Genomic DNA, 22,588 nt, shown 5'->3' with positions numbered 1-22,588 from the left:
GTTGGTTTCTATTCCCTGCAATAACAGTAATAAATAATAATGAATAATCCTAACTAACAGGGCATCAATCCCTCCCACTAGACTGCACGTTCTTTGAGATTGGGGATTGTATACTGGTCATCTTTTATATATCCCCAGTCTCCAGTACAGAGCTTAGCAGCGAGCAGGTGCTCAACAAATATGGCTTGCCTAGAAATATCATTATAAACAAAAATATAGCTATAAATAATTTCTTTGTGAATTACAGATCTTCATGGACTTACAATGGGGTTATGGCCTGATAAACCCATCGAAAATGCATGTAGAACACCTGACCTACTGAGCATCATAGCTTAGCCTAACTTGAGCTTGCTCAGAACACTCACATTAGCCTACTGTTGGGCAGAATCATCTCGAACAAAGCCTTTATAATAAAGTGTTGAATAACTCACATAATTTATTGGCTACTCTACTGAGAGTAAAAAAAACAGCATGGTCGTATGGGTGCAGAATGGGTGTAAGTGAATTGGCCGTTTACCTTTGTGATCACATGGCTGACTGGGGGCTGGGGCTGCCATTGCCCAGCATCATGAGAGGATTGTACTGCATACCCCTACTCCAGGCAAAGATCAAAATTCAAGTTCAAAGTACAGTTACTACTGAATGAGTACTACTTTCTCACACCATAAGGTCCAAAGCAATGTAAATCGAACCATCGTAAGTCGGGGACCATCTGTATACTTTATTAGTTACAGGTTCAAAATGCTTTTTCTCTGTTTCTTCCATTTAGCTTCTTGATACGCAATTTTATTTTCACTTTTTATAATCCAGCTGTTTCATTTAGGCCGTTTGTGAAAAACACATTCTTGGAAATTGATTATCCAAATGTAGCTGCCCATATAGCTTCTTCCTCCAGTCTGAGGTGAGGGCGAATGTAATTACGAGGGGTACCCTAGTTGCTGAGGCCGATGCTCAAGCAGGACTGCCGAACCCTCCTAAGAAATGCCCACTGGATCACCTGTCAGAGGCAGGTGTATTAGAGAACCAGAGGTTTGACCCACTAGCATTTCTATCCTCGTAAGATCAGAGAAGGGCTATAAAAATATATTGCCTCTCAGTTTTAATTTTTTCCTCAGAGCAATGTTGGTAGTAAGGTGAAATGGGAATGGTGAAGGGCTAAAATGAATAAAGAAGTATGGTTGATAGCAAAGTGTCCTGCTCACAGGCCTCAGGATGAAGCTAACTTGAGTAAATCTGCATTTTTCCTAAACAGACCATTAAGCATCAATAGACAACAAAAGGTTTACTTAGGACAAATTTGAGGGAATGGAAACAAACTCCATTAGTGTTCTGATTGCCCTATGAAAGCTAAGAAATCTGGATTCCCTTCTGTTACCCAATGTTCTCCCTCCCCTTTGCTTCAGGCGGCTCAGTCCAAGCGTTTCAGTGCTAAAATGGATGGTTATTGATTTTAATCCTTCATAGGTTATAGCATGTCGGAGACTTAAATTCAATTAAGAGTAACCAAATAGAGTTTATGAAGAAAATGAGAAAAAATAAATATTTTGAAAGGCTTAACCAATTAATGAAATGAAAGAAACAAGTCCTTATAGACATGATTTTGGAAATGTAAGTAGGAAATCCAAGTCATAATCTAGGATGGACAGAATTGAAAGCATCCTTGAAATCATTTCTCGGAAATCTTTCCCAGTTGAATAATTCACCCAAATTAACGATTTCCCCTATCTTCACTTTTCTCCCACATTTATAGGAGTGAGGCTTGTATGATCCCAGCTGATCTATGATATTGTGCCCACTGCCTCATCAATAATCTCAAAATCAGAATGTATAGAAAGACAGAAACAAAAGAAAGTGTCACTGACACTAACTGAGGCACAGGGATGGGGTAGGCATAGAGTCTGAGACAGCAAAATATATAAATCCTAAAAATTTTACACCGTTTTACTCTTTTCAAATATAGTATATACAAAGTCAGATTAGTGAAAAAGATGCCCTGCTAGGCCTCCTTTCATGAATGGATGAGATCAATGGGAAATAAATAGCAACATTTGCACACAAACATTAAGTTCCATTCATTGAAAATAACTATTTCTTCAAATTAACATGCTTTTAGAAAAACCATTTATACTCTCATCTTCACTCAAAGCTCCTCTGTGAGAACCTAGGGAAATGCTGAAGACCACTCAGGCCTGGTTATCACTGATTGAAAATTTATAGACTCAAGTTGGTGAAATCATACTACAGGTCATAAATTAAGACTCCAAACTGCATACTCTTTATTGAAAATTACTAGTAGGGGTCAGAGTAAGACGTATAGAACTCTCGCCAATAAGGGAAAAGTTGTTTAAGTTCACATTATATGCGAGTCAAGGAAGGAAAGAAATGGCTGTTTGGAAAATCATCCATTGCACTTAGTTAGCTGGTTTCTGAATTGCTGTTTCAACTCTCCCTCCTATGTAAAATAGAGAACCTATTTCGCAGAGTGATCAGAGGATGACAGGAGACAAAGATACTAAAAGTGTTGTTTGGAAATTGTGAAGTGCGGATCAGTAATAATAGTGAACATTCAAATTGTACTCATGTATTACAAATACTATTCTAAATCGCTACATACATTAATTTACTCAATCGTCACAAAATCCTTATGGTAGACATTAATATTATCCTTATTTTACAGATGATGAAATTCGGGCACAGAACCTTTATATAACTTTCCCAAGGTCACACAGCTGGGACTTAAACCTAGGTTGTCTGGCTCCACAGTCCAAGCTTATAATCACTATGCTCTACTGCCTCTCAAAAGTTGAAATCATTCTTGGAGGTACATATTGGGCCAACAGAGTCTTACAGTAAGGATGAGTTTTTAGCAGACTGGATCATCAGTTTTCCTTGGCAGCCCAGCCCAATTTTGTGATACCCTATCCAGTTTCTAAAATAAACCATAAGGAAAATAAACCTACAAGGAAAAGAAAGGATGCTTGTCCTTTACTCCTCCATCTTCCAACTCTGTCTCGGTAAAAAGTATTACATGATCAAGGTAGATAGATGGTTGATTAGACTGAGGGCCAAATGAAACTGAAGAGTTTCATTCTTGAAAGTCCCTAAACATCCAAGAAATAAGGCATAGTAATACGGTAGAGTGGCTCACCCCAGTGAGCAGTTCTCACGGTAGGGTAGGGGATGAAAATGTGCATTTTGATAAAGCTCATTCTGATATATCTTTCCTCTGATCCCTTCCCCCGGCTACCTTCCAATTTTGAGTCATTGCCCTATAGTCAGACGTGAGGATCCCCTCACTCTGAGAGTTTGATTTTCATGAAAGTCACTTAAAATATTGCAAAGCCTAATAAGCGCAATGAAGACAAAAATAAAAAGGGCACCAATATCCCCTCACTGAAAAATGATACAGTATAAACAAAGGTTTACAGAGAAGAAAGAACAACATTTCTTTCATTGAAGGTATTATTTATAATTGATGACATGGATAGAGCGGGATTCTAAACCCAAGCCGGAGCATCTGAAGGAGAAGACCAAAGCCATTTGCTAGGAGGTGTTGTAAAGTTATGACAATATCTGAATTAAATGAACGACTAGAGCCATGCAAAAAATCATAGATAACATAGGAAATCATGAAGCCAAACCCAACCCAATTTGATTTAAAATCTATACCTCCATGCTAAATCAATGTTTCCCTATCCCACCTCAGATCTTGTCTTGTCCTTGTCTCCAGCTCCTGCCTCGCCTCTTCTTCACTACCAACATACACACATGAAGTCTTCCAGAGGAAAGCAAATCAATAAGCAGCCAATGAACTCATCTTTGACAGGTTAAATAACCAGCCCTGTGTGCTGTTTTTCAGGGGGGCAGGGTTCCACTTTGTGGGGTGGGTGTCAGGGATGGGGTGAGGTAAAAATAATCGGTGGTCAAATATTTGGAAACACCTACCTTGAGTAGACCCAGCTTGAGCCTCCATGTCACAACAAACAGGAGAGAATTTAAAGCCTGTAATATCAAACATTTTATGAATTAATCCTTATCCAACTCATCTGGGATTCCTCAATCTTTAACCCCTACCTTTCACCCGGTAGTATTTAACAGAGTCAATGAAATATGATTCATATACCATAATGTTCACCTTCTTAAAATGTATAATTCAGTGATTTTTAGTATTTTCACAGAGTTATGCAACCACCACCAATATATTATTCCAGAATTATTTCATTACCTCAAAAGAAACCCCATATCTAGGGTCTTGTGGAAGTGGAAGAATGGTGGAAACCCATGGAGAAACTTCTTCTATTTTAATGTTTCAATGCAGCGAACTGGCTATACAACTTCGTATGTCAGGAGTGACATGAGGGACACCGAGAAGTCTCGGCAATGCAGAGATCATCTAACAGCCCTTCTCACATGAATTTGGTCATTGTTTTTTCTGTTTCACAGCTGAATCCCAGAAAACTCTAGAGACCAGTACTAGGTCTTATAACTTCCATCCTAACGCTCTCTCACTTACATGACTATGCATACACAGATCATCTATGTTCCCTTCTCATTTCCATAATTAGCCTCCTATGCTCTTGGCCAAAGCCAGCAATACATACATACACACATGAAAATAAACTAAAAAAAAATAAAACACATCAAGACCACATGGATACTTGGTGATATTACAAAATGTCATGGCCTCTCATTAAGGAAATGATATTCTAACTAGCGGGCAAACAGTCATTCTTGATTATAATAGCATTGTGGCCAGGGTCCCCTCTGGGCTGAACCAGGCAGAGGAGGACAGAACAGAAAAAGCTGTAGGTATAGGGCGGTTGGCTACCTCTCTGCCACCTGAGAAAATACTAATTAGCCACTGCTAACAGAGCAGGCCTGTGGTCGCAGTAATGGGACCTATGAAGTTTAGACAAACAGAATGATGAAGAGCCCAGATTAACGTGTTTAATAAGCATTAATGTGCTTTTTATGAAAGGATTCTGTCCTTCAGTTGGGACAGAGGAACAGAAGTAAAATAAATTAACCTCTTCCCAACAAATCAAAAAGACAAACTTTTCTGTTTCTAAAAGTTGTAAGAAAAGAATATATAATTGCAATTTATGATACTGGTATTATTACTTACTGTCAGGCAAATGGCTGAAGTTAATTTACTTTCTGGGTTTTTTTTAATCGTTTCAGTCTAACCTGGTTAATTTGAATCTGCCTGTACACTTGCCCGGTTAATCTGAATTAAAATAGAAAGCACATACAGAACATGCTTGCTATACAGTCATTCATCTCATTGTTCATATATTGATATAAAGCCGAAATACAGGAAATGAGTACTTTCTATAATAAATACCACTAGTAGTACACTGGAAAATAAAGATGAGAATAAAAGGTGAGTAATCAATAAGACATGCACAATACTGCTGATGACATGAGATTATTTCCCTTGGGGGATCACCAGAAATGAAAAGCATTTCACGCAGTTATAAATAAATGTGTCTATTTGCCAGATACTTGGGTACATACCTTGTCCATGGGAACCCACTAACCTGCATTCCTCACCTGCATATTACATGAAAGATAAGCAGACACAGGGAAGGAAAACAAATCTCAAAGGCTAAAAACCGCATCTTCTCTGGGGTTTACTCAAACAGTATAGATAGTTCTATTACCATTCTCCCCATCCGACTTCCTTTCATGGTCCGTGTCAGTCAAGGACAGCGCAGAGTTGGCCCGGCTGGACAAACAGGAGCTATGCTCTGATTTCATCCCCCGTATCCACATTCTCAGAGCATGGTCAGGTGAGGCCGCACCTTCGGTCTCCGTGTCCACATCAGAGCCCATCTCTAGCTGGTAGCCATGCCGAGAAACACTGTGCATGTCTGTCTGGTAGCCAGAGCACAGAGTGTGAGGAGTTTCACAGAATTCCATCTCTAAGAAGAAACGAAGTTCAGAGAAGAAGTTTAGAAATAGGAAGAAAGACCCGATAAAATCCTACTTCTTGTCCTTATGCCCCCCTCTCCCTCCTTGCTAGTAATTATGTGTTTTTGCAAACTTAGAATTCTGGCCTTTTTATTTATGGTAGCTAGGATTCTGTGCTTATTTTGCACTTCTGTGGCTTAAAATTATGCTCCTGTTGATTCTTACAAGGCTCAGGAAAAAGCATGCCCAAAATAGCTTTATAGCTACAATTTTAGGTTGCACAAAATGTAATGAAATAGGCGAGTGCAGAGGAGTATAAAGTGTAGAAAGCTGTCCTTTAAAAGATACTTCTCTTCTAGGAAGAATATATATCATCTGTAGAGCACACCTATGCCTAAAATACTAAAATTATTGGCTTTCCTAAGTATTTCATACACATTAGGGTTAAGAATAAATAATTCAATGTGAAAAGTCTGGGGAAAAACATTACATATTTAAACATATTTCTCTAAAGTATGTTTCCCAAAACACATTAGCCTAACCACTGAAACTATGAGTGCTTAATATCATTATTTCCCATTGTCTCCAAAGGAGTTTGAGGCCTACCTGGGGCTAATTATTCTGTTTCATTCATTCTTTCAACAAATACATAAAAAATATTCAATTGTACAGTACACCCAGCAGGGCTTCACGGTTTGGATTCCTCCCACCCTTTCCCCCCAAGTCTTAGATCCTTATGATGCTTAGGATCTTAGAGATGATGTAATGAATCCCCTCCTTTTACAGTTGAGCAAAATAAGGTCCAGAGATTAGGTGTCATTTGTCTATTGCCCATGTCAGGTAGCAACAGATCCCGTCTTCCTAAAACACCCATCTGGGCATGGTTTCTGTTAGACACCAGCGAAGCCCCATCCACTTACTGCATGAATATCAGGCATTCAGTCTTATAGTCAATTTTGCATTCAATTATGGCAAGGTGTCAAAAAGGGGAAAAGATGCTTTAACGGTCCCTAATAAGTTAATGAAAAATGACCACATGCCAAGATATATCATCTGAAATGCCCATGTAATACTTAGATAAGGTAATCCGGGGATGTTGTACACTATATAGGATTTTCTCAGACTGACATCAGAAACAGGGTATGTCATTTGGCCAGGAAGAAGCTTAACTGAGTGCATCTAATCCTTAACACATATCAATAAAATGCAAACCCCAGGGGCGCCTGGGTGGCACAGCGGTTAAGCGTCTGCCTTCGGCTCAGGGCGTGATCCTGGCGATCTGGGATCTAGCCCCACATCAGGCTCTTCTGCTATGAGCCTGCTTCTTCCTCTCCCACTCCCCCTGCTTGTGTTCCCTCTCTCGCTGGCTGTCTCTATCTCTGTTGAATAAATAAATAAAATCTTTAAAAAAAAAAAAAACCCTAAAGTGAATTTAATTCTTTGAATACAGAAAGTGCTAGAATTTAGATAGACCATACACTAGAAGAGTACAGAATATGTGTTTTAAAAATAGCTATTTTTGTGACATATTTTGTGACATATAATTGTCATAAAAGGGTTTAAAGAATCAACTCTTAATGCTTATTTAATACCCATTAGGTGCTCAGCACTGTGCTCTAAGAAACAGATATTGTGGGCAGAGAAGGCTACTATAATGTATCAGGATAATTCAATTATAAATTAATTTTTTAAGGTTACAAGTCACTGCTAAGCACATTACTTATTATTTCTGTGCTGCATGTCACTAAGAGTAATTCTGTTTTTCACAAAAATGTGTCTAAATTCCAAAGGAGTAATGTTTTAAAAATAGGCATGGTTTCCACCTGTCAAACATATAACCTCAAGAAACTGTGCTTCTCCTTGACATAAGGCTAAAAGTAAAAATCCATTTTGCCCAATATAAATCTTAGTGATCTAGAATATTGTGATCAGTTAATATTCATGCCTTTTAATTTCACAATGTTTCATTATCCAATCCTACTGTGCAATTGTTGCTACAGCAACCTGTTCGTGAACCTGTCAGCTTGAAGCTGCAGGAAAGGAATTTTTTATAGGCTTGCATTCACAACTTCCTTTACTCCCCTAGACCAATGCTTCCCAAACTTCAGCACGCTTCAGAATCACCTGGAAGGCTTGTTAAAACACAGATTACTATGCCTGCCCTCGAGGAAGGCTGGAGAATCTGCAATTCTAACAAGTTCCCAGGTAAGGCCTACGCTCCTGGCCCAGGGACCACACCTCGAAAACTCCATCCCCCGATACTTCCTGAAGTCAGTGGGAGCTAGGAAAAGGGGAGAAGTGAGAGAATAACCCTACTGGGGCATTACCAAAGATTCTGCAGCAACCAGCTGTAATTCTATTTGGAGACACAAGGAAGAAAGTGTTTGAATTGAATTGCTATGAAGTGTCCCCATTTATTTTCCATGGAATCAGGGCACTAATTAGGAAATTTACTTTCAAAAGCACAGACTGCATTTATTTTCACTCATTCAATGGCACTGAGCTGTTATTTTCCAAAGATTACAATATGAGCATCTGAGTCATGGTAAAGACATTCACTGGAAAAGGATGAGCAAATAAAAATAAATACACAGCCAATTTGACATTCTGTGTAATAAAATACTAGATATGGTTAAGAAATAAAGATCACTGGCAAATGTAAGAAGAATGCCTTTACGTTAAAGAGATTTATTTCCCATTCAAAAAGAAATCTGAACACGGATTTGTTCCCTTCTAAGGAAATGTGGTGTAATATGATCAAAAAAATTGCATAAGATTTCTACTGGAACCACAGTCTGATCTGAATACAAAGATTAAACCACAAATTCTCTAATTAAATACAACCAAAGTACACTTCCCTTGTTGATACATAATTAGAAAAAGTAACAATCCAGTAAGCTATCAGTTGCTTTTTAAATGTTTAAACAAAAATAAAAGGAGAGAAAGAAAAAGTTTCCCTTACAGTAAATGATGTTAACACTTCCCTTTCTTGAAATCAACATTACCACTGTGGATTATTTCCTTAAATACACAAAAGTCTTGGTGGTGTTCAAAATTCCCATAGGATGCATTTTCTATAAAGCACTTACAATGCACCTTAAGTGGTTGTTTTTAGCCTTGCACATATAACCTTGTTACCTAAAATACTACATATTCCCTAGAGAAGATGAAGTTCAATTGGATTTATTATAGGTCTAGTCTTACCAAAAAGCTAACCATAAGAGAAATGAAAGTACAATCTTAGGATATCTAAGATTTAAATGGATAGACTGGTACCATGAGAAATTACAATTCAGGAGTGAACAGATACAGATGTTGCCAAGTGAATGAAGTACTTGGGGCTTCACAAACATGTTTTTAAAGTTTATTATAAGGAAAACCTATTTTGCAGTCTTGTAAGAGACAAAATGAGAGCAAATCAATACAGTTGAAATCCAATTTTTAAAAGGAGAGAAAGATCTGAATATGCCTCGCAAAAAGAAGCATACAAATAACCAATAAGCAAGTGAAAAGATGCTCCACATCATTAGTCATCAGGAAAATGTAAACTAAAACTGCAATGAGATATCACTACAGCCCTAACCACAATGGCTAAAGAACTTCTGACCACACCAAGTGTTGACAAGGATGTGGAGCAACTATATACATTGCTAGTGAGAAAGTAATATGGTGCAACCACTTTGGAAAACAATTTGCCAGTTTCCTAAAAAGGTAAAGCAATCCTTAACAGGAGAGCAATGCACTCCTGGATACCTATTCTAAAGAAATGAAAACTTTGTCCAAACAAAATTATACACAAGGTTGTTCGTAAGCTTTATTCATAACAGCTAAAAAGAAGACACAACCCAAGTGTCCACGAGGAGCGGAAAGGATAACTACCTGTGGTAGACCTACACACACAGGATGTATAGAATACTACTCAGTCCTAAAAATGAATGAATTATTGATACGTGCCAAGATGCATGGACCTCAAAATAATTATGCTGTGGGAAAGAAGACCAACAACATGTATACATGTATGTTTCCCTTTAAATAAAATTCTAGAAAATGCAAACGCATCTCCAGTGACAAAGAATAGATCAGCGGTGCCCAACGGAGAGAGTGAGAGGGAAGTATAGGACAAAGGCACGCAAGGAAACAGCTGGGATGATCTACATGTCTGTTCTTTTGATTGTGATGATAGTTTCACATGTGTATACATGCCAAAGTTTATGAGTTGTACATTTTAAATGTGTGTAGTTTATTATACTTGAATTATACCTCTATAAAAAATTTTTTAGTGGATTTTATACTACCAGGAAATAGGACGGTGAGGAGACTGGAGAATCAGTCGATTTTCATAGGTGGAGCCACAGGTCTCGAGTTAGAAGCAGGCCCTACTCTTTTCCTCCTCATGGAACTAAGTACATGTAACATGAATGAAAAAGTAGTCAAAATGCTATCTTGCTTTTTACCTAAGCTAACAAGCAATCAAGGCTCACTGATGCATGATTTCTCAGTGATTCTCTAGGGAGCACTTTTTTCCTGGGAACATAACAGTTGAAAGCTAATTTTAGGAGGGAAACGAAGAGTGACACTGATCACTGATGAACTTTCAGCATCTGAAAGAACACTCTGTAGTTTGGGGATCATGAGACTAAGTCGAGTGGATCTGGCACAAAGGATCACTTTAGGCCACTATTAATGCTAATAATATATATTTTTTAAATGCTATGAAGTGTCCAGTAAAATGAACTATTGAAATTTCTCTCTGAATCTAGGGATTGATCTTCACGTATTCAGCCTGGAGAAGCCATTTATCAAAACTTGAAAGGGAAAGTCATGTTATCTATATCAGCATTTTTCTACAAACGCCATTTTTGAGTTTGATAAGCTCAAGACTTTATTTTCCTTAAAATTCCATCCATTCAAACTTCCTCTAAAAAGGGAGCTTTAAGGCATCACACTCCAAATAAATAACTGGAGGTTGAAAAGCATGATTAATCTTAACCCATGACGCGAGTGATTTGTGATATAACTTCTAAAGAGTGTCGTCCATTTCCAAAGTAAGGAAAAGGGAGGGGAATAAAATTATTAGTTCTGCTGTGACTCATAAGAAGCCTTATGGACTACATGCAAAAGCAGGTGTTTTTAATTAGCCATGCTGTTTTTGGATAAGTCACTTAACATCTTGGGGCCTCAGTTTCCTCACTTGTAAAATATTCAGGTCCACCTGGAAATCAATCTCTGGGTAACTCCCTTGTTCTAAAATTCTGTAATTATAACTTGACCCTGTTATTTCAAAATGTGGAATGATTAATATTTACAAATGGGGAAAGAATGAGTGGTTTTATAAATCAAGGTGCTATTCACAGTTCTACTGTGAAGGATAATCATATGCATTAGCTAAATAAGATCTTGTGTCATGATTACAAGTCTTGCAATATTACAGTATTGATACAGCTTAGGTATCCATTGTGAATTGCAAGATTAGTGATAGAGTATGTAAAATACGTAATGTAAAAAAAATCAACTGAGTAAATAATTATTCATCAAACATAAAATTGTCAGTTTATAAACATGGCTATTGCAAACAGTACTCTATAGCATAATGAATAAAAAGTCACACAATTAAAAAGTATCACTGACCCACTAATAATTCATTACTGGCTCTAGGAAAAATATAATGAGTTATTACAATCTTAAGCAAGAGAAAGAAGGAAGGAAGGAAGGAAGGAAGGAAGGAAGGAAGGAAGGAAGGAAGGAAGGGAAAGAAGTGAGCAACACTGGAAAGAACACAAATAATTTTCACTACTGGGTACCATTTTGTATTTCTCAGTGTACTGGGTTTGAAAATAAAATGTTATCAAATTGTCAAACAAATGAGTTCATGTAAGTTTACTTAAACACAGCTCCACTGAACACCCACTCAATTTCAAGTCAAGAAAACAAAACAAAATAGACTTCTCTGATTTCTCTTAGTCTTAGAAAATTAGCCCAATTTAATTTCCTCTTCTCTTACTTCATGAAAAAGCTCAATCGAATGCAAACTCTACTAGGCACTGAGCAGGGTGAGTTAACAGGACAACGTCATGTCCTTTGGCAAGTTCCACAGAGAGCTTTGTTAAGCGTCCAAATGACAACAAAGTAATAAAGGCGCACCACCCAGACCTGACCTTTATTTTTCTGCTGAGGGCTTATCAGTGTTTTCTGGGGCACAGCAGTGAGAGATGGAGTGTTCCCACACGTACATCTGGAGCCTGTGGTTATCAGAGGACTTAAAGAAAACAGCAAAGCTTCCTAAGCCTAATCTCCCCCCTCATGGTTTCAAATGTACCCATTATCTCAGTACTCAGGACCTACCAATTATGCCTTATTTAATTTTCAAGATTTCTCCATCTGTCAGTACAGTGACAAGTGCAGCAAAAAATGTGGGCACAGTTAAAAGCCTGAAGTAGAAATGTTCATGCTTTGTGACCAATACTGGCTAACTGGAGCCAACCCAGAAAATAGTTAACAGACCATGTTAATGCCAAAAAGGATGCTCTCAAGAGTACACTAAGTTGCAAATCTGTAAAAATGGTTCGAACCAGAGAAGGATACAGAATTGTAACAGAAAGTCAAAAGGAAGGGAGATGAGGTAGGGACCTGGAAGAAATCAACAGGGACTCCAATCATATTTAGAGAGACAGGAGCATATCCTTCAGCAGTCTTAGAAGGAAAGACATTTGATACGTAAAGAAGCAACTTCTGCCTATTTTCTTGAACTAATATTCACGTCGGTGCAGGCCGCAGTTCGAGTGTACTCACAGAAGATGGGCGAACTCGCTCTGACGCTAACACACAGCAGGGCCCACCACAATGAAAAACGTAATGCTTGCTCTACAGCCTTCGAAACAAGAGTCTGGCAAAATAATCAGGGGCTAGAAAAGATGGTGGGAGGTCCTGGACTTCAACAGAAATTTAGATCAATGAGAGCCTGTGCATGTTCCCTTTATTTCAACATTTCGAATGAGACAGACACTTCCTGGCCTAAATGAGAAATTTTCAGGGCTACTGAACACTGAAAATGCATGGTGCTCAATGGCCCTAAAAATTTCTCATTTCTTACTTTTGTTGGTCCAATTTTCTGACTGTTCATAATACTCTGGAGCCTGAATTCTTATTGACCACTGTGGTCTTCTAGGTATACGTTTGCATTTTCATTACGTTCACGAAACGTGGGAAGCTGTTTGTTTAATGCGTGTGTGCATGTGAATTTGAAACGGCATTAATCTGCAGCACAAGTCCACTTACAGAAGCCAGACGTGTGAGCTAAAGAGTTAAGTAACCACAAAAAACACTTGTGAGTGCTTCAAACCATACTTAGAAAAGCAAACAATGTGACTTCTGTAACATTCTACACTAATCTGTAAGCATTTATTTTGTGATGAATGAGTAAAGATACCAAGATAGAACTGTGCATGGAGTCGCTGTTTGGATACACTCTGCTCTCTTAGGGGATTCTTCTTACCATCTTTCAAAGATGCCCCATTTTCCGTCGCCTGTGTATCTCTGGACGTACTGTGCCGACCTCCTGCAATACCTTCACAAAGAATTCTCCAACTCCCCCCTCCCCTCTCCCAATAATCTTCCCCTCATCCACAGCATTTCTAATCTTTACTATATATTTTTATACCTGACTGTATACTTCTTTTTTCTCTACATGTGCATCATCTGTATTACCTACTAAATCAGATCTCCAGATCCTACGGTGTTTTCTAAACTTTTGCTATCTCTCAAAATCAAATGAGATAATTTCCACAAAGCATTGTATGATTTATTAAGGACTACATAAATACAACGTAGTTTTGTCATCCCCTCAGGCCCTAGAATAATTCTAGTCAAGGACTGGTCATTAAATACCAAAGTTTTAAAGTCACTAGTTAACAGGAAAGCACTCTTGAAAGGATTAAATTCGTGAATACAATTCCAGTGCATATGAGATGGTTTTGCTTACCATAAAACAATGCCTACTAATGCAAATTGAAAAATTGCTATTTTGGTAAATCAGCGATGCATTTCAAATGATAGATGCTCCACAAATTTGCCAAGAAGAGAGAGACAGCAGCCCACTGGCTGTGGATTCAGGAAAAACAATTTATAGCAGTATCAGACTAATGGAGAACACGTTCTCTCTATTGTCTTCTGACTGAAATGTATCACAAAGGAAGCTGCCCTCACTATATTGTTTGGCTTAATGAATTGGGAAATGACTCCCTATTAAAATTCTTCAAAATATATCCCAGGGTATAGAACTGGGAAGCTTCTTAGAACCAGTCTAAAAGTCTTGGTAAAGACAATCTCTCAGCTAGCTTGAATGGAAACTTCTTTCATCCTTCTCATCCATCAGTTTCATCCTATTTACCAGACAGAAATAACCATCTTAGCAAATCGGGAGAGTGTCCTGGAGTAAGTAGGTGGCTCCTCGGAGAGACTGTTTTCATGAAATGATTTTTTCAGGAATATAAAAGAAGAAACTCTCCAAATGGGCAAAGGTTGTGGAAAGAACTCTTAGGACACTCATCAGGGACTTCTGAATGTGAATTCTATGTATGGCAAAATGCTGAATTCTAGAGAATTTAAAACCTTAAAACATTAAATTCTTGACTTCCAATCAAGATAGAATGACAAGGACCAAATTTATTCTCCTACCTGAAACAGTAACAACAAAAACCAGATAAAATGTAGGAAATGACTGTGTTTTACACATTGGGCAACAAGGGACAGTGATTCCCGAGATAGGGGAAACACATGAGATGAGCCCTACGGTTGCCTCAGTTTACTGTCTGCAAAGAATTTCCAAGCCTCAGCACAGGGAGGGAAAACATAGGTGGATCCCAGCAGTCTCTCTGAGTTGAAGAGATGGATCTGATAGTCCGGGAAAGCCAAGACAACTAGAGTTTGCAGCAGAGTACCAAACAGGAGAGAGCTGCATAGAAAGAAAACTCCAGAGACCTGCAGAGCTCCCCCCGCTCCAAGCCCCCAACAGTCACTGAAGTCCTGAATGGCACAAGCATGGAAGAAAACCACCTGACACTAGACAACGAACCACCTGAAAGGATTAAAGGAAGCAACTCTGAATCTGAAACAGGGCTAGAAATAGTCCCTGTTCTCAACAACCAGAGTGAAAAAATATCATAATTCATGGGCATTGAGCACATTCCAATAAACCCACTGTGAGTTGAAAATACTGGAAGTCAAAACTGCATGTAATAAACCTAACCAACTGAACATCATAGCTTCACCTAGCCTACCTTCAGTGTGCTCGGAACACTCACAGGAGTCTATAGTTGGGCGAAATCATCTAACACAAAGTCTGTTTTATAATAAAGTGTTGAGTATCTCATGTAATTGATTGAGTACTGTACCAAAAGTGAAAAGCAGAACGACTGTATGGGTGCAGAATGGTTGTCCGTGTACTAGTCGTTGACCCTCGTGATTGCATGGCTGCCTGGGAGCTCTGGCTCAGCATCATGAAAGAGCTTCGTATCCCTTATCAGTAGCCTGAGAAAAGATCAAAATTCAAAATTCCAAGTACCATTTCTACTGAATGCGTATTATATTCACACCATCATAAATGGAAGAATTGTAAGTTGAGCCATGGTATGTAAGCCATTTATGTAAAATGCAAACTAATCTCTAGCGACAGAAAACAGATCAGTGGGTGCCTGGGAGTGGGGTGGATAGGGAGTGGGAGAAAAGCATTATAAAGGGCAAGAGGAAATTTTTGGGAGGTGATAGATATGGTCACTATAATGACTCTAGTGATATTTTCATGGGTCTTTACATTTATCAAAATTTACCAAATTGCACACTACCAATATGCACATATTATTGTATATTATACCTTGATGAGCAAGTTTAGAACATAGAAGAGGAAAGAAGAATGTTTTCTGCTCGTTTAATTTAAATGTCCCAGTTGAACACTGGGAACAATGGAACAAAGTAATGTGATTGATAATACTAAAAACTCAATCTGTGTTCAGAAACTGCCACGAATGAAGGAAATGACAGATGAATTTCTCTTGACTTGTCTGCCATTTTGCCTTCACTCCAGTGGAGTCACAAGGGCTTCAATTCTGGACACTGAAATTCCAAAATGCTTAGATCATTATAAACTAATATGTACACATGATCAACAAATTAGGTTTGATCCTAATGTGACACGAAGGATTCCTGGGCCAGTCTGGGCTGAGCAATAAAGTACCATGACAAAGCAGCTAGTCTCCATACCAGTGACACACATTTGCCATTCCCACCTAGCAAGCTACTTGCCTTTGTTTTCTTCGATAGCTAGAGATTTCTCTCAAGATCCTGGCTAATCATTCTGACTGAAGGCATGTCATTTGTTTCAAAGAAGACTAAGAGGAGGGGATCTGGTTAACTTAGTGCAAATGCAGCCCTACTCTTTAAACAACTCTCTAAATCTACCTCTCAACAATGAGAGGTTAATGATATTCCCTTTGTTTACCACTAATTTCTGCAAAAGCTCTTTAGTAGCATATATATACATACACATACATATATAGTCAATGGCTGCATAGGTTATTATATAGAGACAGTAACATAGTGGTCAAACACTCTAGTAATCTGGGCCACTGTTGACCTCATTCTGAAGTATAGTTGTTCTAAAATGATAGAATTATTTTTGAGACTGTGATTACATTATAGTCCTACCAGTACAAACTTATATTTAGAAAGAAAGGTCATTCTCTATTTACTGTAGAAACTGGGAAATTAATCTACCTCAGTTACCAGGAAATTCATCCATAACTCACAAAGTACAAGGTTTTAGACTAAACCACTTGGACTACTAGTTCCCATTTCAAAGCACACATTGTCCAGTCCTAGGGCACAAGTGGTTGGAGGTCAAGCTACCAAGGAACATGCAGTTTTACACATTAAAAAAAAAAAAAAGAAAGAACATCCAAACATGAATTTAGCATCTTCTACGTACCAGGCCCCGAAACATTAATTATTTGATTTAATCCTTACAGTATGCCTTGTGAGAAAGGCTATTATTTTTTTGAAGATTTATTTAGTTATTTGAGAGAGAGAAAGCAAGTGGGGGGGGCAGAGGGAGAGAGAGAATCTTAAGCAGATTGTGTGCTGAGTGCAGAGCCCAATGTGGGGCTCGATCGCATGACCCTGAGATCAAGACATGAGCTGAATCCAAGAGTCGGTCACTTAACTTACTGAGCCACCCAGGTGCCCCCAGAAAGGTTATTATTATACCTATTTTTCAAAAAAAAAAAAAGGCAGCTGAGGATCAAAGAGAGATTAAGTAAACTGTCCAAGACCACACAGATACCAACTGGCAAAATGAACTCAGAACAATTTTAACAGAATCCTAATCACCTTATACAGCCTATGAAGTTATGAGTAGTAATTCAAATTCACAGTCTAGTTCTCATTTGTGCAATGTGTGTGTGACTGGTGCAAGAACTTCCTGCTTCTCGCCTCCCAGGCCTCATTCAGCCCGCTGCTGTTTCCATCTGGATTTTCACAGCCGCCAGCCGCCAAAATACTTTGAGGGATATGGCAGCTGGGAGACAATGGGCATTTCCTTTGTCACTGACGGTATAAAAAAAGAGACCCTTAAACTGTGCATATATTAGCTCATTGTTCTTGTAGGAGTTTAATGTATTTTTATACCTCCTTTTGAAGTATTATTCCACTTGGTACTAATTCTTATGGATTCACTTAACCAGCATCATGTCACTTTGACTCACTGAAAATAACAGTGATATTTTAGAGCATATTCTCTGTTTCCAGACAACACAAACAACATCTGTGTCTACAGGCGGACAAATAAAAGAAAACGTTGGCCTCTCCTGTGTTTAGCTCCCTGGCTCACAGCAGCTGCCTTGAGGAGAGTTTTGAAATTATTTAACAACATTAACAAAGATGAGATGAATATTATTCATTGGGAATTGTGTGTTGGAGTATTACTTCAGCACATTACCACCCAGCCAGAGGAGACAATTGGATCAAAATTGGGGGCATTTCCTGTTTACAAGGTAGCGTTATCATCTCAGGCTAAATAGATTGAGCCTAAATCTGTGATCTACGCAAAGAATTTTACATGTATCACAGCATTCGGAGAAAGCCTTTGAGTTGAAAATATTCTACCGTTTCTGATTAAATGTTGAGGAAGAGTTTTATTTTAAATTTATCAAGGAGGTATGAAATTAGATAAAAGCATGCTTCTCTTTAGCTATCATTTAGTGCTTAATACTGCAGTTGAGTTCCACAAACTGCGTTTTTCAAAATCTCTTAAAGCTAGAAAGCAAATACAAACAGCAAAAATAGCATTAGAGCTTTTGAATTGGAAACTCATATGGCCCAATTCCTTATCCACATTGCTCGAAACATTTAACCCAAACAAGTAAATGAACATTTCAGGCACTTAAGAAACAATGGACAATTTATATACATGAATGCAATCATGCTTGTTTTACAGATTTTAGAAGTATTTGCAGGTCAGATAATGTATGAGGATTGCTCAAGGACATTAATGATACACAGGACCGATGCAACACAAGTCTACACAATGCCTGAACAGTTGTCTCCACTCAATCCCCAAATCATCATCCTGGGGGATGAAGCACTCCAAAGAAAGAGCCAAACAGAGATGTGATGTTACACTGACAAAACATCTGTTTGGCTGGACATTTCACTTTGGACACAGTTACTGGCTTTCACTAGTTCCAAGGTTTGTCTTAAACATGATTCTAAGGTAAGTCAGTTCCTCCTGTCCATTCACTTGTCCTTTAGCCTCTCCCACTCTCCATACCTGACAGCATCCAGTATTTTAATTTCCATACTTTCACTTCCTTATCTAGAACCCTCTCACCATTTATTTATTTATTCTCCCTTTCTTGTTCAAATGTTCCTTTTTTCAGCCAATTGCCTCAAAGCACAGCCCTGTGCTAGCAAATCTGATAAATCTAAGCTAGGTTTAGTACACTTGCCCTTCCCAGACCCATGCCAAATTACATAGTATCATTTTTAATAGGACACTTCCATCCTTCCTTTTCACACACTCAGTTTAGAAGTGACTCAACTAGTACCTGTTAAGCACCTACTGTGTGATATGCACTATGGTAGGATCCAGGCAGAAGAGAACAAGGGGGAAAAAAAGACCTATTCTCTGCCTTTGAAGGACTGACAATCTAGTGCACACATCGAAATGATGACAAGACAAGGAAGTAAATGCCATGAAAAATTTGTATGTAAAGGGTGATGGATTGCAGGGGAAGTGAGGGACTCATCCAGCCTGGAAGATGAGAATGGCTTCAGAGAACAGATGATACTTTGCACTGCATCTTAAAGAATGAATATGCCTCTGGTGGTAAATATGCCTTTCACCATCTTGAAAAGGTGGTAAAAGCATTTCTGGCAGAGAGAAGCTCTGTGTTAAAAGGCAAAGATCCATGCAAGGGAATGGTGAATTCAAAGAATAGCAAATAATTCCCTGTGTTTATACTACGGTATATGGGTAGAGGAGCCAGTTTGCAAAGGGCCTTACATGCCATGCTAAGGAACTGGGACTTATTTGTTTCAAATTTTGTCCCATGCTGCTTACTGTTCCTATATGTAAGGACTGCAGAAGCATTCACTTACACACAACCAAATTTTAAGAATTTTTCAGAAATCTACAAAGTAGCCTGGAAATTCTAGAGCTCTGAGTTTTAATCCAGAATATAAACAAATTCATTTTTAAGCAGATATTTATAAGCCATGTAATGTGGCAGGCACTATTCCAAGTACCAGAGAAAAAGCAATGAACAAAACAAAGATCCCTGACATCATGGAGCTCATATTCTAGTTGGAATAAATTTGTAATAATGGAGGTTAGACCAAACTCAGCATCAGAATCACACAGATTTTTATCTGTATATTAATTTGTGTATGATTATCTGTGTATTTCATCTGGGTATTAATTCAGGGTCCTGCCAGAGGCTTCCTTAAACCTTGAGTATATGAAAGCAGTAACACCCAGGAATTTAGTTTCTTGTAACAAGTGAAATTTACTATGTAAAAATGATGTCTCCTGTGCATCCTCCACTAGGGAAGTTGAGGACCCTGGGAAGTGATGCTAAAATATGCTGCATTTGGCCCTTATATATGCATTCACTTTGCTTCCCAGAAGATTTCTGGCTAAATACTTGGGAGCTGAAAATAATCTTGAGGGTAGGGGAGAGAGGGAGGGCAGCCTTCAGTGATTGGGCCTTGCTCGGAGGGACGAAAAGAAAAACTGAATTACTCCACAATTGAATCTATAAAATTATAAGCATATCACTGTTCCACTTCATGATATATAATCAATAAATAAAAGTCCACTCTGAATAGGGTGTCCTACATAAATGCCAAATAATATTTGCTCTAAGAATTTCAAGTCTGGGCAGAGTTACTTAAAACAGTCCATTTGTGAACAGTTTAATTTTAGCATTAGGCTAAAATTATAGAAAGATAACTTTCATTCATCTAGGAAATCAGTTTTATTTCTTAACCTACATAAAATTCAAATGGGCCTTAGGAGAGGAGTGAAAAGAAAACTAACTGGAAAGGCCATTTTGAATTCTAATTATTCACATATGAAATTGAAATACATATTATCTACCAGTATATTAAAAATACTGCTAGATTCCAAGGCCCCATTTCAATAAAAAAGCCCTTAACAATAAGAATTAGTAGAATAATTTAAGTATAAAATCGGACTCATAGGTAAGGTATGTAAAAGTTGGAAGAATATTTATCATAACTTTTTTTTCTTACTGCTACTCGTCATTTAAAAGATATACTGGATTTTTATAAGTAGAAGTACCAACTTAATCTATTATATACTTCCCAATGTGATTCCATAAATAAATATTTCTTTAATACAAATAAAGAAAAAAAAGTCCACACTCCCAAGGCTTTTCATGTTAAAAAAGAAATATCTTAGTTCTCTTAGCAAGGTGACAGAAAGCTACTTAGTGCTCAGATACATTCGTGTAGGGTGACGAGGGTGCAATTAAAGCAACTGGACCAAGTAATTTACTAAAAGTACCCCTTACTAGTTTGAAGAGTTAATATGCTTCTCTCCTAGAAAATGAATGATTTCTTCTTACTTGTCAGCAACATAATGACCAATACACGGCCCACACCACGAGAAATGGGTCTTCTTAATAAAAATGATGAATAGGTACCTATGTATGTAATATATCCATCCACATGTGCACACAACTCCTACATTGTGATTTCCAGCCACACCTTAATTTATGCTTTGTAAAACACAAGAAACAAACTGGCTCCACTAGAATGTCTCTAAAACCAGGGGCAAAAGTCCAGCCAGAGATAAAGAAGACAAGTTGATGGCTGATTTCGGAACTAGAGAATGACAAGAAATCCTACTATAGAAAAAAGTATGGAAGAGCAGGCATGTGCTTTTAATGAATCTTGTTTTCACTAATTTGTCACCTTTCCCTAGCTGCTGGATGTCATAGTAAATTATGGTACCTTCTGATCTGAATAATAATAATAATAAAAATAATAATAATAAACTATGAGAATAGTTATTATTATTCTAATGCTTACTAAGTGCCAAAAACTATGCTATGTACTTTTCATACATTATGCATTTAATCCTCATAATTATGCACGTAATCCTCACAATAACTCTCCGAGGCAGGTATTAATATTATTCTAAATCAACTACTAAGGAGGCAGTTAAGCTACTACTATGGCCACCATTGCTAGTAAGAGGTGAAGTCAAAATTCAAATCCCAGTCGTCTGTATTTAACACCTTTTGTTTCTAACTACTACTTAGTAGCAGAAAGGATATGCATTCACTTTGTTACAGGTAAAATGAACTCTTACTCTATGTATAACTGGTGGTGGCAGTGAGGGATAGCCTAATCTAACATGGTCTCAAATTACAAAAAGCTAAATTTCTGGGGTGCCTGGGTGGCTCAGTTGGTTAAACATCTGACTCTTGATCTCAGCTCAGGTCTTGATATCAGGGGCATGAGTTCAAGCCACGCACTGGGCTCCACACTGGATGTGGAGCCTACTTAAAAAAAAACCCACTAATTTCTAATTATGGAAACAAGACAGATTCATATACACATGGCACAGTATGTAACTGGAGCCTAAGGAGTAGTCCAGGCAATACGCACTAGGAATGGAAGCTTAGGATGGGAAAATGTCAGCTCAGTGACCTCTCATGGTGGCGGCAGATTAAGGTAGGATTTAATGAAAGGGTAGGGTTTGAGTGAGCAGAAGGAAGAGTTTAGACTCTGATACTGTGATCCAGACTTTTATAGCCAACCGTTCATCTGCCATCTAACTTAGATGTTTGAAAGGCACCTCAAATAAAAAGAAAATGTCCAACACTAATGATTATCACTGTCTCCAAAGCTGATCTTCCCCTTGGCATCACCTTTCAGTGAATGCAACCACCATACACTCATTTGCACAAGCTAGAAACCTAGGATTCACCTGTCCATATTCGACACACCAAATCCTGCCATTTTTATCTCATAATTATACATGATCTATCTAGTTCTTTCCTTTTCCACTTGCAATAATCTCTGGCCTAGATGACTACAATAACCTAAGTAGTCTCCTTGCTTCTAATCCTGTCCCCCTCTAATTCAGTCTCTGCAT

The 22,588-nt window shown here is 38.1% G+C and overlaps 1 protein-coding gene across 1 annotated transcript in view; it reads right to left on the bottom strand.

Moving 5' to 3' along the window:
- Positions 1–22,588, bottom strand: part of TENM1 (teneurin transmembrane protein 1) — a 760,590-nt gene that overhangs the window by 466,510 nt on the left and 271,492 nt on the right. Inside the window, exons 4-5 of the mRNA XM_087860146.1 lie at positions 5,664–5,924; positions 3,946–4,002 (exon numbers count right to left, since the gene is read on the bottom strand). Of these exons, the coding sequence (XP_087716272.1) occupies positions 3,946–4,002; positions 5,664–5,924 (318 nt within the window). The remainder of the gene's footprint in view (positions 1–3,945; positions 4,003–5,663; positions 5,925–22,588) is intronic.

The sequence above is a fragment of the Ursus americanus genome, chromosome X, assembly GCF_024610735.1.
Source record: "Ursus americanus isolate L20-20 chromosome X, mUrsAme1.1.p, whole genome shotgun sequence".
Lineage (NCBI taxonomy): Eukaryota > Metazoa > Chordata > Mammalia > Carnivora > Ursidae > Ursus > Ursus americanus.
The sequence above is the reverse complement of the archived record's forward strand: the minus strand, read 5'-3'. Positions and strand labels throughout refer to the sequence as shown.